The sequence below is a fragment of the Ambystoma mexicanum genome, chromosome 3q, assembly GCF_040938575.1.
Source record: "Ambystoma mexicanum isolate Mex_15411 chromosome 3q, UKY_AmexF1_1, whole genome shotgun sequence".
NCBI classification, from domain to species: domain Eukaryota; kingdom Metazoa; phylum Chordata; class Amphibia; order Caudata; family Ambystomatidae; genus Ambystoma; species Ambystoma mexicanum.
The window spans coordinates 922100827-922122031 of record NC_090926.1 but is presented as its reverse complement, the minus strand read 5'-3'; the positions used below and the strand labels follow the sequence as shown (position 1 = coordinate 922122031).

The following is a 21205-nucleotide window of genomic DNA, read 5'->3' as shown; positions in this document are numbered from 1 at the left end:
TGTGTGTGTGTGTGTACTGTAGGAAGATCTATGGTCTGACTTGAGTATCTCTGTGTGGCCACAGGATTTGACAGCCGTGGTGAGGGGGGGGTTATCACCCCCCCTAGGTCTTCCGGTGGGTCCTGCGGTGGTGGTCGTCGGGGTTCTCGCCGTTGGTCTGGCGGAGGTCTTTGATTTCTTCCCCTATTTTCGCAGGGGGCGGACCAATCTCCTTCTATGTTTTGCTCGGCCCAGCGCCAAGCCTCCTTAGGGTCACTAATATGGACTGTTGTGCCTTTGTGATAAATCTTGAGCTGTGCAGGGAAGAGCAGGCCGTACACTCCCGTCGTGTGTAGCTGCCTTTTCAGGGAGTCGAAAGATTGCCTTGCCCTTTGCACTTCCCTCGTGTAATCCGGGAAAAAGGCGATTTTGGAGCCATTGAACGTGACAGCTCCTTTGGCGCGCGCATGTTGCAGTAGGGCGTCGCGGTCTCTGTAATTTAAGAATCTTGCTATTATAGTTCGTGCGGGGGGGCCAGGCGGTGGCCTGCCCGTAGGTACCCTGTGTGCCCTCACTATGGAAAAAAACTTGGATAAGGCATCGGGCTCATACAGGTCGGAAAGCCATTGTTCTAGAAAAAGTTCCATACAGGCGCCCTCTGCCTTTTCGGGTATACCCAGGATGCGCACATTGTTGCGTCTGGACCTGCCCTCTCCCTCTTCAATTCTGTCTTCCAGCACCTTCAATTTGGACATCGTGTTATGAAGCTGCTGTTGCATGGTGTTCATCCTGTCCTCCGTGTTGGAAATGCGCTGCTCAGCCTCCCCGGTGCATGCAGTTAGTTTTTGGAGGTCGGGCCTGAGGAGGGAAACATCCATACTTATTCCGTCCATTTTCTGCTCCATGGATGTGCGGGAGTCGGTAATGGCGGCCATGATGTCTTTGAGTGAGATTCCTTGGTCCGTCTCCATGTCGTCTGAGGATTGCGGGTGGTGTTCAGTGGGCTGGGGTGGAGGAATGGTGTACTGATCCATTCTGCTCTGGGCATGAAGCTTCCTCGGCCTATCCTTCCCCATGGCACCAAGTCCACCTTGTACGCTATATGGGCCGATGTGGGCGCCCGTCCAGCCAGCTTTTGTCTGAGCACCACGCTTCCCGGTGTGCCTCTTGTCTCTTTTACCTTGTTGGTAAATCGCTCCCTTTGTTGCTGCTGCGCTCCGGGTGTATGTCCTCACTCCTGGGCCGACGCAGCCACCCGCCGCACAGCAGCAGCACGCCTTCCGGGGCAAGGCGTATTCCCCGCTCTCGCACCGGCCCACGGGTCCACGCGTATGTCACTGAATCAGCGGCTCCCGCAGGAGCGGAAAGGCGGAAGGACCTCTCTGGTGAATCCGACCGCGGTTCTCTTCGATCTTCGCTCCGGGTGTGCCCAAGGATGTTCGCCGTCACATCGGGGTATTTCCATCTCTTGTTACCCCCGAAAACAGGCTTTTTTATAACAGGATGTTAGTGCGGCCGCGGGAGCCGAGCAGACGCACGTCTACTGCATCCCGCGGTTAGCCACGCCCCCCTCCACCCTTGTTTTGAACTATAATGTATCCCTCCCAGCACCTTGCAATACAAATCACACGATTGTCACTTCAACAATGTGCCCTGTCCGTCTTCTTTGAACATCTCAGGACTTGTTACTTTGGGGTTGGTGGTCAAAGGGCACCTTGTGCCATGTAATTCAGAGGTCTTAAGTCTTAGTAAGTAATATGGGCTTTAACTCGTGGCCGCCTGGGAATGGGCCGGGTCTTGCTTTGGCTAGTGTGAGATAACATGCACACCAGGTGCCGGTCTGGGATCGTGGCCTTGTAGGGCACATTCCTCTTGAGCATCTTTGCAACAATGTTAGAGCAATGAATAGAAGTTGTGGCGGTTGGGGGGTGGGCTGTGCTCATGGGAGCTCGGCATGGCTGGGGATTTATCTTGTCTCGCGATTGTGGGCCTAGTGCATGCAATTCCGCATTTACCACGCAGGCCTTCCCTTCTACCTATGCTTACTAATATCTACACAAAATAGCAATGCTGTCGCGCCTTATGCTGTGCTATGTGGATAGACTATATTTGGTAATATTTGAATAGGATCCTGTTAATCTGGGAGGTGTCCCTCTCACCGCCCCTCCTCCCCCTTGCCCATCATAGTGCTTTGAATGAATCTTGCCTCACTCTAAAGCACCTAGAGGGGTAGTGCCGGGCTGTCCCCTTCCCAACATTCCCCCCTATTGTTACCTCTACAGTAATACCTCTGTGTTCCTGCTCCCCGTCTCTTCCACATATGGCCGAGTTCCCTTTATTGGTACCCAGACCATACTGGAGACCTTGAAACACTCGTGTATAGGCGCGTTACAAATACCATATCATATCATATCATATCATATCATACACACCAACCACAAACTCTCCCCCCTACATGCATACTCTTCAGGTGAGCAAGTCACATAGATGCACTTCCACTCCCCTGCCAGGTCCATCCAACCTTCTGTTAATTCTCTAAATCAGGGGGTGGAGAAATGATAATGTGGTATTGATGATAAACTTCATTGCCATACAGGATGGGGAGCATTTCATATCTAGGGCCACCGTGTGGGACATCAGTTTGTACTTCAATATGTTTTGTTTTCGTGAGGTGCTTTTGGAACGCCAATTGTTGCAGATGTATGTGATTTCTTAGAAAATATTTCACCTAATGGAGATTTCACTGAATCTTTTTCACTGAAAAATGAAATCTACTTTTTACTTCACAGCCCCCTCACCTCTCCGTACCCTAACTTATACCCTTACCCCACACCCCACCTATTATGCATAACACATATACCATTTGCCCTACATTTTCGGTGAAATGGATTCACTGAAGTCTCATTAGGTGAAATGGTATTTGAAGAATCTACGGTAACAAATTGATATCATCATTCTTGCGCTATTAGGTGCAACATCGGCACAAAATCGAAGGGCCAGCTGACAGGTGCAGAAAATAACAAGGATGAATACAATGATGAACATTAACATCTTCACGATCGCTCTGAGCCACGACGGGGCCCAACTGAATGCCAAAGTAACCCAATCGCTGTCCTGTACTCCTCCCTCCTTCTTCATGCTGTAAAAAACTTGAAGGTGTCTTACCCTCTATTCCCCCGGGATCTGTTATTCAGGTGGCCAGGACATTGCCATCGCTATTGGATTCAGTTCCTGATGATGAAGCAGTGCAGGAGGATCAGATGAATGAGGGGTCTTCAGGGAATGGAAGTGGGACACCAACGAGTGAGATGAGGTACCCCCTTCCTTATAACACCTTTTCCCCATCCTACCCCATAGGATACTCAGATATTGTAACCTCCCCATTTCCGACATGAATACTTTCTTTCACCACAAAAGACAATGGACTAACACAATAGCTGTTTACCTGATATGTCCCAACACAAGGGTCAGGCAATTAACAATAACCACACACGCCTAATGGCCTTTTCCCTTCCCCACAGGGATAAAAGGTAGAGCATGAGGGCACACTTTGAGCAAGGCAGACCGTGCAACGAGGCATCTGTTCCAGGACGGCAGTTCAAGAGGAGGAGAAAGGCGGCGAGAACCGAAAAGACAACAAGGAGGGAAGAGCCTTTGCCATTGTCGACCGACACCCACAAAGCCTCTGAGAAAGGAATCACAAGGCCGGGAACAACAGCCCGCGTTTGGTGTAGCAGGTGTTAGCGATGCACAGGACCCTCCTACACTGATAACCAAGTCAGGGACAGACCCTTGCTACCGTGGTACCATCATTGACTCCAGGGACCAGAAATACCAAGAGGTTCATCACAGCCGGTGAGTCAGAGGGAGAACCAATAGTAAATGGAACTGTGATTGAGCGAAGGTTGCAAGTGGCAACGTAATGTGAATCAAGGAACAAAGACTTTGTGTGTTAGAGAACTGTTTAGAAAACCGGGGAGAGACCAAGGGCAGAGTGGTCCGGTGCCACGTAGGCGTTCATTCGAAAGACTCTGACCGGTCCCCCTTTTGTTAAAACTACCGATACCAGAAGCCCTTTTAGAGTCTAAAGTCTTTGACCAATAGTGAATACCAAGCAAACTGTGTTTGTGGCAAATGGAACCTGACAGAGGGATGCCTGCAAAGTCATTGTGCTGACAAGAGTGAACCCGGCTGAGGGATGTCCTCAGTGAAAGATTATTTAAAAAGACTTTGAGACTTGTGAATACAACAAGTGAAATAGTCTGAGAAAAGGTCATAGTGAACCTGACAGAGGGAGCGTAACATTGGAGAAGGATCGGAGCCCAGAAGAGGGGGATCCCAGTGTGTTACGCTCACCTGATATCCACGGGGATGCCTGTGTGCCCTGGTTGCCGGATTTCCCCCAGATGTACTCAATTTGGGATGATGTCTTCTATGGCAGGTGGGCCTTGTTATGATGTCTGGTGTGCTCTCCGTCCTGCTTTCTGCGCAGGAGCGCGTAGTTTCTGCGGGTTGAATCAACCAAGTTAACTTCACTGCTGCCAACCCATTCAAGTGTCTTTAAAGAGGTAAGTTCGATTATAGTAGTCTTTGAGGGCCTTTGCTTTCTTGCAGGCTATTAATGTCTTTCCTTGATTGTTTCCCCTTTAGGTATGCAGAGGTTCGCTGGATGCGGCGCTGCTTGGGTTCGGCTCCTGCCGGGATTTATGGACGCGGAGCGTATGAAGAAAGGTAGGTTCAGCGCGAAGTGCGGCGCGCTAATGTCTTTTTGGGCTAACCTGTATTCTTTATTCCTTTTCAGGTTACAACAGTGTTTTTCGGAGCGGAACCGGCCAAGATATGCCCAGCCAGGTGAGGAGATTATGGTTACTGCGGAGCTTGCCTTGAGTACCTGTTTAACGTTGTCCCCGTTTCTCTCCTCCCCAGGTGCTTCATTCCGGTGTGAGCACAATGTCCTGAAGATGCTGCCAACGGGATGGAAGACCGCGAGCAGCTGGGATCGAAGGATGGAAGACTGTAGGTAAGCTGGAACTGCTAATAATGCTCTTTTGTCTCCTTTGCAGGTCTGCGATTCCAGGAACGCCAGGTGCTGGTCCCTGAACACGGTCAGCATTACGCTGCTGGCTGCAGAATAACGCGAAGCACGTTCATTAATTTGGGTGTGGTTTATATAGCCAACCGTGCAAAGTAGTCCAGGTAAAGTAGTCCGGGCTACCACACCCTAAAACGCTGCACCGCACAGTCTGGTTCTTAGGGACTAGACTGCGTGGGTTCCTCCATGTTGGCTGCAGGCCTCCATATGAAAAGTAGTCCCTTCAAGTCCCATTCCAAATATGAGCCTGGCGCCAAAGGCGCAAGGACTGACTGCAGGAGAGTTTCCGGTGACAATGCAAGGCCCTTGGGGCCCCAAATGAACCCCAAGCCCTAACCCTACCTGGCATGTGACCATGCCAGTGGGGTCCTGGGTCACGGGTCGTGACAGCACTCCCCCTCAAGGCCCCTCCTAAGGTGATTCTCCTGCCTGGTCCAGGCTTGTCTGGAAAGTTCTGATGAAACGTTCTAATTAGACATGGTGCATGAATGTTCTCACTAGGTTTCCATGATCTGTCTTGAGGGGCATAACCCTTCCAATCAACTAGATAGTATAGTTTGGATCTGGTATATTTGGAGTCTCGGATTTCTTTCACTTCGTATTCGGGTTCTCCATCGATCATGATGGGTTCAGGTGGTGGTTTAACTCGTGTACCGGGTTGTACTGGTTTTAGGAGTGAGACGTGGAACACTGGATGAATTCTCATGTTAGCTGGCAATATTAGTTTAACTGCTTCCGGGTTGATGATGGCTTGAACAGGATATGGCCCCAAATAGCAAAGACGAAAAGTTCGGGTTCCCTTTAGTGGTATGTACTTTGTAGCTAGCCAAACTTTGTCTCCTATCTGATAGTCAGGAGCCTTTTTTCAATGTTGGTCTGCAAACCTTTTTTGCTTACTTTTGGCTTGGATTAATTGTTCTGTTGCCCTTTTAAAGGCCTGAGTGATGTTTGCATGAAGCGTCTTTACAGCCGGCATTTCGAGGCTGGGAGGGCTGTCAAGTTCGGAAGTATGTGTATGTCTGCCGTAGAGGGTGAAAAAGGGTGTTTGCCCAGTACTGGAATGTACAGAATTGTTATAAGCATATTCAGCTATCGATAATAGATCTCTCCAGGTTCCCTCAACTTGATGCAGCATGCATCGCATGTATTGTTCAAGAGTCTGGTTGGTCCTCTCTGTTTGACCATCCATTTGAGGGTGATGGCTGGTGGATAGCCGTATGTCGATGTGAGCTATAGCGCAGCACTTTTTCTAGAAGTTTGATACAAATTGGCTCCCTCGATCAGAGACCAGGACTGAAGGGAATCCATGCAGTTTGATAATGTTTTCTAAAAACACCTTTGCTAGCTGGGAAGCATCTGGAAGGCCCTTGAAAGGGATAAAGTGTGCCATTTTAGAAAATAGGTCCACTACAACTAAAATGGTATTGAACCGTTGGCTGGGTGGTAAATCAGTAATGAAATCGAGAGAGAATGTGTGCCATGGTGCCGGAGGTATTTCTTATGGTTGCAGGAGGCCAGCTGGTCGTTGATTCAATGACTTGTTTTGTGCACACACTCCACATGACTGAACGTATCGGATGACGTCTTGCCGCCAAGTGGGCCACCAATAATTGCATTTTACTTTGGCTAAGATTTTGGCGATTCCGGGATGACCTTCCATCAAAGAGTCGTGATAGTCTGAAATGATTTGTTGTTGTAGCTCGGTCTTAGGCACGTACAGGCGTTCGCCAAAATATGGCAGTTCATTTTTGACAACTTATTGTTTTCCTTTGGTATGCCATTCCAGTAACTCACTTGGGGTTATTTCCTGTTGGATCGCATTTCTAAGTACAGTTTGTGTTAAAGCTGTGGTGAGGCCTAAAAGCTTGTCCTCGGGTATAATGGCCACTGGATCTGGAGTTGCATATTCTTTTTCATCGATGCCCATGCAAGACAGGACGTCAGCTTTCCCATTTCTTACGCCTGGTCGATAAGTGATTATATAGTCCTATTCGCCGAAGAAAAGGGCCCATCGTAATTGGCGCGAGGATTGCGCCTTTGCTGTTTTTAAATATTGTAAGTTCCGATGGTCCGTAATTACAGTGACCATATGCCTGGCCCCCTAAGAGATAATGCCGCCATGCCTTGAAGGCAGATTTTACAGCAAGCAGTTCCTTATCGGTAATGGCATAGTTGAGTTCAGGAGGTGTAAACTTTCGTGACCAGAAGGCCACAGGGTGCAATTGGCCATTTTCAGGGTCTTTTCGAGAAAGAACCACCACCATCGCCATACTGGAAGCATCGGTTTCCACTATGTAAGGTATATCTGGACGAGGATGTCGTAGGATCGGGGCTGAGGTAAATTTTTCCTTTAGTTTTTGGAAGGCCTTTTCAGCATCTTCTGACCATTTTTATTGTTTTTTCGTAGAAGTAAAGTGATTGGATGCACAATATGAGAAAAGTCTGGGATGAATCGACAGTAGAAATTTGCAAAACCCAGCATACTCTGGATCCCCTTTACGGAGGTCGGGGAGGGCCATTTTAGAATGGCATCCACCTTGTGTGCATCCATTCGAATGCCCTTCGGAGTAAGAACGAAACCAAGAAATTCAACTTTCGGTTACATGGAAAGAACATTTTTCAAGTTTTGCATATATTCGATGTTGGCGCAGTTTAACTAGGACAGCATGGACATGCTTAACATGGTCTTGTTCTGAGGTTGAATACACTAGGATGTCATCTATGTAAACCAGGGCGCAAACATCGATCAGCTCCCTTAGGACGTCGTTCATAAAATATTGGAATGCCGCCAGGGCATTGCACAGCCCGAAAGGCATTACCTGGTACTCAAACAAACCATATTTAGTACGAAAGGCCGTTTTCCATTCATCTCCCTTTTTGACTTGGACCAGGTGGTACGCTCCTCTGAGGTCTAACTTCGTATAAATCCGGACATTCTTGACTTGATCTAGCATCTCGGGAATAAGGGGCAGTGGGTAACGGTTTTTCACGGTGATCTGGTTCAGGGCGCGATAGTCAATACAGGTTCTTAAGTCCCCTTCCTTTTTTGGTACGAAGAACAGGGGACTGGTTGCCGAAGATTTGGATGGGCGAATGAACCCATTTGCCAAGTACTGGTCCAGATAGGACATAAGATGCTGGTTTTCTGATTTGGTGAGCGCGTAGATTCTACAGCAAGGGATCTGCGCACCAGGTATGAGGTCAATCTGACAGTCGCAGGACCTGTGCAGTGGTAACGTATTAGCTTGTTCCTTCTGGAACACATCCTGGAAATCTTGATATTCTTCAGGGAGAGTACTGGTTGCGCCAAGTGTAACTATACCGACTCTTGGACTCATAGAAACCTTGAAACCGGACTCGTTTTCTTAGAGATAGCAGGTGGAGGTGCAATCATGAGGAAAAGTCAGTTTTCTTGCACGCCAATCTATCCGAGGGTTATGAGCAACTAACCATGGCATCCCTAAAATTAGCTGAAACTGAGGCGCCTTGATGAGATCGAAGGAAATCGATTCCCGGTGTCCATCCTGGCACAGCAGGGTTATTCCTGCCGTACATCGGGTTACTGGTCCAGAAGCAATTTCAGTCCCATCTACTGTGGTCACCTTTTCTGTGTTTGGCTTAATACTAAAGGGAAGCCCCATCCTTGCGTCCAGATCTTGATCAATGTAATTCCCAACTGCCCTGCTGTCTATGTAAGTTTCAACGGAATGCATCCTTGAAGGTTGTTGGTGATTGATTAGGACTACTGGCATTGCAAAATGTGAGGTTGTTTGCTCGTTCTTCTCTCTCGACAAATTGACCTCTACTTTTGTCGAGCTAGGCAGTGTTCCGACTCCTTACTCTTATCCTTTTCAGTAACAGTACAAACATAACTGCTGTTGCCTTCTCTTGTCTCTTTTGGCTTTTGTTAACGGTGGCCGTATGCCTCCAATTTGCATTGGCTCTGTGGTATTCTCTGACGTGCGCGGAGTAGCATCTTTGGTTCGTAGATACACGGCCCGTGTGTCAGATTTGGACCGATCCGCTTTTCGATCTTGTAATCGATGATCTAATTGATGAATTCGCCACAGTCTCTAGGTGGATCAACCACCTGAGCCAAGACATCCTTTAATTCCCCTTGAAGGCCTCGGTGAAACAATGTGGTTTTCTTGTCTTCAGGCCACCTGGTTTCGGCCACCAACCTATTGAAGGTTGCTATGTATGTTAGCAAGTCCTGATTCCCCTGCCGGAGTGACAAGAGTTCATTTTCTACAGCTTGTTCATGGGTGTGTCGGGCAAAAAGTTTTTCCATTTCGTCATTTCCAGTAGCGCACCTCTGCTCTCTCGGTTTTCTTTTCTCAGGCTCAACAGGGCTATTAGGGGAGCTGATGAGGCTGTTTGTTCGATTCTACACCATCCTTTATGGTTCTCTGGTTTTGCCCATCTCAGCATTGGTGCTAGTTGTGCTGTGAAAATGTATCTGTCCATTTCTGGAACTCCCAGGCCGCCCAGGAGGGGGGAGCGCATTAGGATTCGTTTCTGGATCCTGGGTTTCTTACTATGCCATATGAATTTGAATATCCCATTTTGCAACTATCGGACCTTGGCTGGCGGTATAGGCACTGGTAGTGATAGTGAACTAATTACATAAAGGAGACGAGGGAGGATAGTCATTTTGACAGCTGTGATGCGGGCAAACCAGGACAGCTCCTAAGAGTCCCACCTGCGCATATCTTCCTTTAGCTGTTTGTTTCCACAGAGGGATTATGTTTGTCTGATATAGCTTGCGTGGTTATCTAGCAAGGTGGATTCCTAAGTATTCCAGTTTTCTTTCCACCCAGCTCATCGGGAATGTCCTCTCCAATGTCTCAATCTCTTCTCTCCTTGCTGTTATGTTCATGGCTTTTGATTTGGAGAAGTTTATCGAGAACCCCGAGACCGGTCTGAATACCTCCAGCTGAGCCATCGCTCGGGGCATCGTATTTTCTGGGTCTCCCATGAAAAGCATAATGTCATCCACGTACAGGGCTATTTTGTGGGTTTCCTGACCAACGGTAACTCCTCTGATGCGAGCATCCTGTCGGAACTGCATTGCGCATGGCTCCATCGCCATCGCAAAAACCCTGTCGAGTGCCCCTTCTGATGTTCACAAACTCTGTACTCTGTCCATTGATCCTGAAACTTGTCGATGGATTTTGGTAATTGACGAGCACCATTTTAGTAGATTCTGGGCCACAACCAAGGCGTTCTAAGATCAGTTTCAGATAGCACCAGTCCATGCTGTCAAAGGCCCGGGTGGCGTCCATAGCTGCCACTGCAAATGACTGTCGTGTTCGCCGCCCAACATCTATGACATCTACTGACCTTCTGACGTTGTCTTGTGTGTGCCGATCAGTGATGAACCTCACTTGGTCATTGTGTATTATGCTCGGCAAAATTTTCATTAGACGGGTTGCTAGAATTTTGGTATAGATTTTGGCGTCAGTGTTCAACAACGCTATGGGTCGATAGCTCACACAGTTGTTGGGAGCTGTACCTGGCTTCAGGGGTAGTATAGTTATAGACCTCCCCATATCAAGCGTGACCTTCCCCTCTTCTCTGATTGTATTGTATAGTTTTGTCAACGGGCCTAGCAATTGTGTGCAGAATGTCTTATAATAGCGTTGCCAAGGCCGTCTGGACCAGGAGTCTTATTTGCTGGTAGTGCTGAGATGGCATCGCTGATCTCTTGTGCCGTAATTGGATTCCCAAGATTGGTTCTGTCTTTCTATGCTATTTGGGGCAGCTGGAGAGTATTGATATAGGTGAGTTGGCGTTCTAGGTCTAAGTTCCCACTATTTAAGAGTTCCTCATGAAATCGCTTCATTATTTATTTTTTGTCAAGCTCTGCTGTGTGGGGTTTTCCATAGGCGTCATTTAGTTGCACTATGTAGTTCCGGGTTTTTTGCTTTCTCCATTTCGCTGCCAGAAAACGAGCCTTGCCCCCATGGATATAATAGGATTGTTTTGTCTGTAGCAGTGACTGTCTTTCCTGCGTCCAATGTTACCCCCCAGGCCGTTTCCCAGTTGTCGTTTTCTTTGAAGTAGTTATGTCCTTCAGGAGGATTTCATTTAATCTCCAGGGAGGTTTTGCTCTGTTCCCTTCCACCCCCCCAAATCAACACCCACCATCACTGGGGCGTGGTCTGAGTGATATTCCACTCCTATTTCTACTTCTGTTATTTGCCGGACTTATGTTGTGAATACTAAGATCATGTCTATCCTGGAGTATCCAAGGTGGACGGCTGAGTAGTGGGTGTACTCACTCCTGTCTCCGTGGAAGAATCGCCAAGTTTCAATAACTCCTAATTCTCTGAAGAATCGGCCCAGGGCTTGTCTGTTTTTCTGATCCGTAGTAGTTGGGGGGGGGGGGGAATTGAAGTCCCCACCTATTATCAGTTGGCCCTCGCACCAGCTGCCCAGTTTGCCCAGCAAATCCGTTATGAACACATCTTGGTGACTGTTTGGAGCATAAATTGATAGTGTTTAATTTCCCCTTTATCAGCCCTTTGAGCCCCAAGTATCTTCCCTCTTTGTCTTTGCGAGTTTGTAGTTTTTTGAAGACTAGAGCCCTCCCGATTAGTATAGCTACTTCCTTTTTTTTCTCTCCACTTGAAGCGTAAAATTGTTGTGGAAAATCCCGATTGGTCATTCTCTTCTCGTCTTTGGGAAGGAGGTGCGTTTCCTGTAGGAGCCCAATCGCCGTCTGCATTGTTTGCAGCCTGTCTAGAATCACCCGTCGTTTTATTGATGGGTTCAGGCCCTGTACGTTCAGAGATATTACCGTTGACTCAGCCATTTTTGTGTAGGAGAAGTTGCGGTGTTACAGGCTGGGACTGAGGTGTTCCACCGACTTTCACTTTTACCTTTTTGGTTCCCTGGGTCTCTAGGTTGTTCTGTCGATGTGCCCCTTGGTTTTCTTGCTCTTCCAGCAGCCCTCCAGTTCTCCCTCCTTCTCCCCACTTCGCAGATGTGCTGTTCTTTCCCCTCCATGTAGGTTTTGTATGTTTCGATGTATTGTAGTCCTCCATCATTGTTCTACAGTTGTACATTTGCTGGTTAATTGGTTGTCCAAGTATTCTTCCGTCTCTTGTTATTCCTGGCTCTGTTGCGCAACCTTGGACTTCTCTGTTTTCTTTAACTTACGCTTTTTCTCGATTGAACATTCCCACGGTTTACCCGCAGTGTCTAGGGGATTAGGACGTGGTCGGGCATTCGGACGATCCTGAACTTCCTCTAGCTGGAGGATTGCACAACCCTCCTCACAGGTAGTGATTTTCTGCTGCTTGCCCTCCCATGTAAAGGAGAGGCCAAATGGGTGCGTCCATCTGTATCATATCTACTTTGCTTGGAGAACTTTTGTAATTGGCTGCATCAGTCTTCTCTTGCGGAGCGTACTCAGCGCTAGGTCTTGGTATAGTTGAATGTGAGAGCCGTTGACTGTGAGGTAATTGTGGAATCTTGCTGCTCTCAGTACGTCTTCTTTCTGACAGTAGGACGTTACTGCTATTAGAACATCTCTAGGTCTTGCTCCGGGGTCATTCCGTTTTGGGCCAACTCTGTATATACAATCAAACCCACTTTGGTCTGTCTGCGTTTCCGGAAGCAGGCTACTGAAACATTGTTGCATCGTGTCCTTAAGGTCACGGTCTTGGATCGTTTCAGTAAGGCCTTTGATCCTGATGTTAGATCTTCTTGAGCAGTTTTCAAGGTCTTCTGCCTGTAGTTCCAAGTTGATTGTTGCGTTGGCCAGCTGTTCCAGGAGGATGCTGTTCTGGTTAGATTCTTCTGCTACATTTGATAAGCCATTTTCGACTATATCTATTCTGCCTCCCAGATCCGCCATTTCTCTGCTTACCTCCTGGAGGGAAGATTTCAGCTCCTCCTTCATTTGTTACAGCTGATTGTGGAATAAGTTCGTAAGTCTGGCTTCCATCCCCTTCAGACAACTCAGAAGTTCCTCTTTATCTGACGCCATTGTGTTTGGTGATGTTTCCGCTGTGTGGGTAGGGCGTTCCAAAGGAGGGGGGTGAATCACTCTCCGACTCTGACCCCAGCACTTTTCAAGTTGGCCCACTTGAGTTTTTGTCTGGGTTCTTGTTTTTGACTGTCCGGCCCTTCCCCTAACCCCTGGCATCAGAGCTGCTCCTTTGGGAGCAGACAGTGCTACTCGGAAACCGTGAAGTTAACTCCTTGACCAAAGTGTATGCTTCCTTCACTGCTTAGAGCACTTAGGCCAGTAACGTGCTTCTTGTTTGTTCTTGTTGTCTTTTGTCGCGCTCTCTGGATCTTTAGGGCGCCTTGAGGTTGCGCTTGTTTACATATCTTGTGGTAGCTCCAGGGGAGTGTTATGTCCCGTGCCCACCGTGCGTCAGCTTAATGTATGTGTCTGTTACGTGGCAGGGCCCCAGGTTTATCTCAAAACTGTGCCTGTGAGGATATCAGATTGTGCGTTTTTTCCCAACTCGCCTACCTCATGTGTAGTCCGCAATCCTTATAGGGAGCTTACCTCCGCCCGTGCGTTCAGACCACTCGCACCCAGCGCACACGGTAGACGCCGGAGGTGGGGGAGCCCTCACACTGATACTTGCCCCGTATGTCAGCTGGTCCACAGTACAGTGGGGGCAGACTTCTGATGCTGCCTGCGGTCACGTCTCGAGTAGGTGAAGGACTGAGGAGGATTGCTTGCTGTTCTTATTATGTTAGCTGATCTGGGTCTTCTGTTGTGTCTGGCAAAATAGTTTGAGACTGGTGACCTGCTGGGTTGAGACCGGATCAGTTCTTCATGTGAATGTAGCACGACTAGTAGGCACACAACCATTGAAGTGGGCGCACCTGCGCAGTCTGCGCCCATCTGTGCGATCAGACCCCACCACTCTAGTTCAGAAGGCCCAGATTCACTTCAGTCGGCTCCTGGTTAGAAATTACTCGAGGGGGGACTCCACTTACTATATGAGGACATGGGACCCTCTGGAGCTCTAATGTGTGGGCCGTTGGCTGACCGATGTGGGCGTTTCAGTGCAGAGGTCGCAACTGCTACTGGAGCAATGGCTGGTTAGGACCAAGATTGTTAGTTCCTTTTGGTCTGCTGTAGCCCTTAAATGGCCTCTTGTGTGATATTGGACCCTGAACGTTTGCTAATGAGTGTGTGTATTATTGTTAGAGGCCTTATTCATGCCCATCAGCAGTGTTGCAGCAATATTGCCATCTCTTTCTGCCATATGCTTGCAACTTTCCCTGATAATGTAAGTAAGATCTCGTGTCTCCACTGGAGTTCAAAAGTCAGTGAACCCTCTCTGGGGCTAGGCCGTGCCGCCGCTGCCGAGCTCCGACTGATCGCGCGATTACAAGGGCCTCGTAGGTATTTCTGGATGTTTGCGCCAAGGAACTACTGTTCCATTGAGGGCGAGTGGCCTGCCTGACACAGCTCTAACTGCAGTGTCCTTGAGAGTCGTAGTGCAGCCACTAGATTTGTATCGCAACGCGCGTCTTACCAGTTGTCCATGGTGCTGCGTTGCTGCTGGAGTACACCCCCACGGAGGCCCCTCTGTTAGCTAGTGCTCGACGGGTCCACCCGGAGTGCCAGCGGTTCGGGAGGGGGGGGTTGACCCGCTTCTAGCCCTCGGACGTAGGTTAGAGTCCGGCTGTTGCTGTACCCGAAGTAATGGACTTGGTGGAGCTGGTACACGGACTCTTTATGAAAACACTACGACCAACTCCCCCGCAACAAGATCAGTGAGGGTGGGCAGCGTTTCCCTTCAGGATTCAAGAGGATTTAAAAAAAAAAACAATAAATAAATAAATAAAAGGGGGCCTCACTCGCCCCTGTTCCGGTGTTCGGGCCGTAATGGCCTTCAGGCGCTGGTGCTCAGGATTGTTGCCTGTTGGGCCTCCTCACGCCCATGCAGTGCACCACCTCCAAATGTGACCACTCGGGGGGGGACGAAGAGCCCAGCAAGCGTGTTCCTCTGCTGCTCCCCCAATGCAGGGGTGCCTGTTTGTGCTGTCCCGCTCGCAGGGTCTTTCTCGTCAAGGCGTCGGCTCCAATGTGGTATGACACCACGTTAATTGTATTTGCTCGGCACTGCAGGTGTTCGGCGGGCAGCCACCTCTACAGTCCCCTTCCCGCTCCTCATGTTGTTGGGCCACGGGATCCCCGGGTGTACCAGACCCCGCCACGTCCCACTGCTCTCCGGATCACCCACAGGTATGCCCCAGCGTGTCAGTATATCAGAACCCAACCTGGCCCACAGCCAGCGGCACCTCTGCCCCGCGTACCACCTTATTCGTGATCTGTGTGTCCGCCCAGGCTGCGGACCCCTCGGGCACTGCTCCGCTGTGTGGATTCAGGCTGCCGTTCCTCTGATGCCTCTGGACTTGTTTGAAGTGTGGGCTCGGAACCAGCCTGGGACGTAGTGTTTGGTACAACATCTATCTATTTTAGAAAATAAGACGGGCTGAGATCCTCCCCATGAGATATTAACAATTACTTTTGAAGACAATCTAATAATACTTCAGACATAACAGACTCTCTGCCAACTGTAATGAAGGCAGTAGAGGCATTTGGTAGTTTCATATTATATGAAACAAATAGAAAATGACTCATGCCATGTTGTGAGAACCTTGGGACCTAGTCCTGTGGGTAATACACACATGCATTATCTTGGAGTGCAGATCGCATCTTATATCGAGATGCTGATTAATGCCAACTATACCAAGAAGCTACAGGAGATGAAGATCTTGCTTACCAATATCAATAATAGAATACAAATAATAACAAACAACTTCCTGAACCTTTTCCTCATGTATAATAGAATCCTTAGATATGCAGCTTTATTGGTAAGAAGAGATTTATGCTTTTATATTTCTTACAGCCACTCTAGAAATGCATGAAAGAACGCAAGTTACTGTTTAACAAGCAGTGGCAAAGCAAATGTGTCTGGCTTTGCTAATGTGGACGATAAACTTTTTCTGTCCTCTAGGGGATTAACACAAATGTTTACCCCTCATCCCCAGATATGTGTTTTTCCCCTCTGGTCATGATGTTGTCAGCCAACAAATACCTGACAATGCAGGTACCTCCTTCAAATAGAGAGACATAGACATGGAGTAAGTACAGATGAAAGAATTGTGTTTGTATCACATATGTACTTCTGACCCACTAAGGTCACCATTGGAAGCACAGTGAGCACTTTGTGGAATGGTTGGTTGGTAAGCAGTCATGTTTACATTTTTCATTATCCATCAGTTTATTAGGCTTTGAACGTAGACTGTGAGCAAGGGGCATCTTTGGTGTTAAAAGTCATGTACTGTATCACTGAGAAAGGTGATTTACATTTGTTTTCCAGGAGAGATATTGGGTCTTTTGGGACCCAATGGAGCTGGGAAATCTACAACTATCCGCATGCTAACAGGGGACACAAAACCCACCGCCGGGCAGGTAAAATCTTTTTAATTAGTGAACTGTTTTACATGAAATTTTACATCCTTGCACATTGATACTTTATTCATTATTTGAACTCAGTTCATGAGTACTGCATAATATGCTAAATGTTTGTATTTTATTAATCCTATTAAACAAATTACACAACAACCTGTAAACATGCAATTTAAAGTGCAATATTGGTAGGATGTGTTTAATTACCCTCCTTATCTTTTTTTATGCAATGACCATAGGACCATATTCCTTTTTTACCATTCAGAGTACTACTATATGGGACAAGTGACATCACCTCTGGTGTGTAGTAACATTCGGTGGGGTTCTTTATCTGACTCTTGATTTCCCTAACTAATCCGGCCTGCCATAATTTAAATCACACAATTTCCAATATGACTGTTTTCTTACTTTATTTCCAAATACTCAAACACCTGTAGTCCTACACACGTCACTGGATGTATTGCACACACAAATAGGAAAACCTTCGAAGCTATCCTCAAATAAAAGTTAAACAAACAAAGAAAAATAATTGATCCCACATTTGGTAAATACATATAGACGATTACTATATGTCAAATCTTTGTAAATAAAGTTCAATTGATACATTAATATATACAGTGTAGAAGTTCTCGCAGCACAAAATGTTTTCACAGAGTAGAGTAAATTACTATTCACAATTTTATCTTGTCATTCAAATTTATAGCATTTCAAATATTACATTCATGACACAAACTAGTAATTATCACATCATTAATTTGGCAAGTTAACTAATTATGTAATGGAAAGTTGTCCCAATGAATTTATCAGCAATGTTGTTAATGCCCAAACATGTTTCAGGTCCTATTTGTGAACTACTGCAGGATCAATCACTTCAGGGACCAATCCAGAAACCCTACAACATTATATTAGATAAATAATAATAAACAATAATTTTACCTATTTGACAAGCTGGCTTCAGGAGGAAAGGAACCTTTAGCAAGTTTTTTGTTTGTAATTGTTGGTACAAAAGTATGTCATGTATAGATTTTAAAACTGTATTCAAATATGTTTTGTGTAAATGTAGTTAGACTGAAAGTAAATATGGGATTTACAATTTTTCTTTGTTTCTTGAAATTGTGAATATAATTTGGAAGACCTTTCTGATATCTGCACTGAAACCTGAATTAAAATTGCTATTAACACCTAAACTTAAAACTAGCCATTATAAACATTTGTGGTTAATTGGATGTGTAATCAATTTGTCAATTATACATTTGATGCCTGCAAAAATGTTAGGAGAAAAGAGGAGAAAATCAAAATAGGGCTGTTATTTTTGTTGAATTACTGTATCTCGTTCGTGCCTCTTTTTGTTGCAGTTTAATGCTGTTTTAATTGTAGCTGTTGTTTGCACATGGCTTTTCCTAGCACATTCTTATTGAGTTGATCGTTCTTTTTAAAGCAAGCTTTAAACAACTTTAAAAAAACATTTGTAGCGTCTGAAAGTGTTTTAGATTGTGCAATCTGACTTTTCTACTATTTGATTACCTGCTTGGTTTCCCTTCATGAAGAATCTCCTTTCACCCAGTGCAGCACGCTGGTCTTACTGCAGCTGTTGTCTGTGAAACATTTCTGCGCAGTGAACTACAATTCCCAATGGAACTGTAGTCTGCGTGCTTACTTAACTGACATCAGGCGCGTCAGCGCCAGCTCATTAGGGTCTAGCCAGTCTGTGCTAGTGTATAACCTTGTACTCGCATTCGTGCCTCTTCTTGTTGCAGTTTAATGCCTTTTTTATTGTAGCTGTAGTTTTTATACTACCTTTACGCATCGCTTTTCCTAGCACTTTCTTATCGTGTTGATCGTTCTTTTTAATGTAACTTTTAAACAACTTAAAAAAAACATTTGTATCGTCTGAAAGTCTTTTAGATTGTATTTTCTGACTGTTCTACTATTTAATTATCTGCTTAGTTTCCCTTAATCAAGAATCTCCTTTCACCCAGTGCAGCCCGCTGGTCTTACTGCAGCTGTTGTCTGTGAAGCGTTTCTGTTCAGTAAACTACAATTCCCAGTGGAATTGTAGTCTGCGCGCTTACTTAACTGACTACAGCCGTGTCTGTGCTAGTCGGTGCTGATGTTGCTGGTGCTGACTGCCCCGCTGTATGGAGTCTGACTTGTTCGTTGTATGCCCCCCTCGCAGGTATGGAATTACACATGCATGCTCGTTTGGATTATGTTTGTCAAGCAAACTCCATTATTCAGGATTCCCAGCCACCATTGGGCATTAGAGAAACTTACAACATCTCCATTAAACACCCACTTCATAGGATATCTTTGAAGATGGGACTTCCTACAACCACTGTTGAAACCTCATTGAATGTTTCTAATTATGATCACGTCTTAACATTATCGAATGATACGCAGGTCCCTAAACAGATTAGGGGTCCTGTGAAGGTTATATCCCTCAATGGGGCCACTCTTAAAGCTGCTCTTTTGAAAACTAGATCACTAGTAAATTCAGCCATAGACGTCCATGATTTAATTCTGGACAATGATATCCACTTCTTGCCCTTAACCAAATCTTGGCTTCAGGTTCACAGTGGTCCTATCATTCAGGCTGCTACCCCCAGGGGCTTTATTTATTAAGGACAAAATAGGGAGTAAGGTATTGGTGGAGGGGTAGCACTTATCGCCAGAGAAGAACTTCTTTTCTTCCGCACCCCCACCAAATGTGAATGCTGTGAGCTGTTGTACTTAAAAAATTATTCTTCCCGTACCCATTGTCCACATTGATTTGTGGTTTATCACCCCCAGAATGAGATGCTTAATTTTAATGAGGACCCCTTGGCCATTTTAACCAATTTTAACACCCTTAATACATCCATTCTACTTCAGGGAGACCTTAACAGGTAGGAAGGCAAACCACTCTGATAGAGAAGCTATCTCTCTGGAACGTGATTTAAACAATATTCATATCCTGGTTTACAATAATGAAGCAACTCATGTCACAGGTAATATCCTTGTCTGGGTGGCATAGATAGTATACAGATTGGCCCCGTCAGCACTACCCCCTGTGTCTGGTCTGGCCATTTCTCGGTATTATTCGAACTAACCCTTCCTGGGAAATCTACCACAACGAGGAAACCTTCTAAAATGATTACCTATAGGAATATTAACAAAATTGGAACGGCTGATTTGCGTAAATGTTTGGACAATGCCATGCCGCATACCTCTGATCTTGATTCACCAGATACTTTGTTTTCCATTTATGATTCAGTTAGGACGGACATGCTAAACAGGATTGCCCCAGTCAAAACTAGAACTGTTAGGGACAGACATAATCATCACAGTTGGTTTTTCCCGCAACTTCCTTTGTTGAAACAAGAAAAGAGACTAGCAGAACATAAATGGATTAAAACCCCCTCAGATGAAAACAAAACAAACTGGAAAAATATTGAAAAAGAGTATAGGGAAAAAGGTTTCACTGCTTAACGTTTTCAACGCTGAAGTTGAAGAATCCCCTAATAGTACTAGAAAACTCTTTGAAATCCTAAAAACTGTGGAAAAATTGCATCTAAAATCAGATATGCCTTCTCCCACCTCTGAAGACTGCTTTAAAGTCCAACAAGCATTCTTTGATAAAATTACGACCGCACATGTGAAAATTATGGCTGATCCTGTCTCAGCTCTTGACCATAATATGACCGAGACTTCCCATCAGAAAGATGACATGCTATTTGAATTCTCTACCATTTCTGTGGAGTGGATTCTCAAAAAGATGCACCCCACTTCTTGTAATGGGGACTTACAAGCGAGTAAAATTATCCTCAATAACATTAATATCTTTTCGCTCTTCTTGACCCGTTTTACTAATGCAACTTTTGATTATGGTATTATTCCTAAAGAGGTCAAGAAGGTTGTAGTCTCCCCCTTGCTGAAGTAGGCTGCTTTGAATCCCAAAAACCTGACAATCTATAGACCTATTACCAATGCTCCTTTCCTTCTGAAATTCGTGGATCGTTTGGCTACAATTCAGTTGCAGAAACACTTAGAAGACACTAACAGCTTACATTCACGTCAATCCGGCTTTAGAGAACATCACAGAACGGAAAGTGCTCTTTTAGATCTTCAGAGCCAGATGATGGATTGCATGGACAGGAGCAAGGCAGGCCTATTGATACTTCTTGACTTTTCTGCGGCCTTCCATCTCCTGGACCATGCAAAACTTTTAGCTACTCTATCTAATGTAGGCCGCTGCTCTCCATTAGCAGTGTAATGGCTGGATTCCTTCCTGTCAGGCAGAATGTCAAGAGTTTGTTGGGGTCAAGCATCCTCCGGATCAATACTGTGCACTTGTGGTGTGCCGCAGGGATCATGTTTGTCCCCTGCTCTTGTCAATCTGGAAAATTGAATACTCTTCATTTGAATGACAGACGTAACTTGATGGCCGTAGGCCAACTGTCTTATGCACCGAATTATAGAAATATAGACTGCTATGCTTGACCAACAAGCAGCCATTTTAAACGTAGCAAGAATCGCCATTTTGCTTGTTAACCATTACTCATTGCTTTTTGTCTAAACTGCTTTGCAGCTTACAATTCTTGCAAATTCTGCTTACTCTGCTCAACTGTTAACATTGCTGTCTGAATATATAAGGACAAAGTCGCAGGACTGAGGAGTTTGTTGAAACTCCTCATGAGTAG

At 46.1% G+C, this 21205-nt stretch overlaps 1 protein-coding gene across 1 annotated transcript in view; it reads left to right on the top strand.

The window, feature by feature from the left end:
* LOC138583117 (ATP-binding cassette sub-family A member 9-like) overlaps positions 1-21205 on the top strand; it is a 2332105-nt gene that overhangs the window by 1833129 nt on the left and 477771 nt on the right. Inside the window, exon 31 of the mRNA XM_069655077.1 lies at positions 16438-16529. Within this exon, the coding sequence (XP_069511178.1) occupies positions 16438-16529 (92 nt within the window). The remainder of the gene's footprint in view (positions 1-16437; positions 16530-21205) is intronic.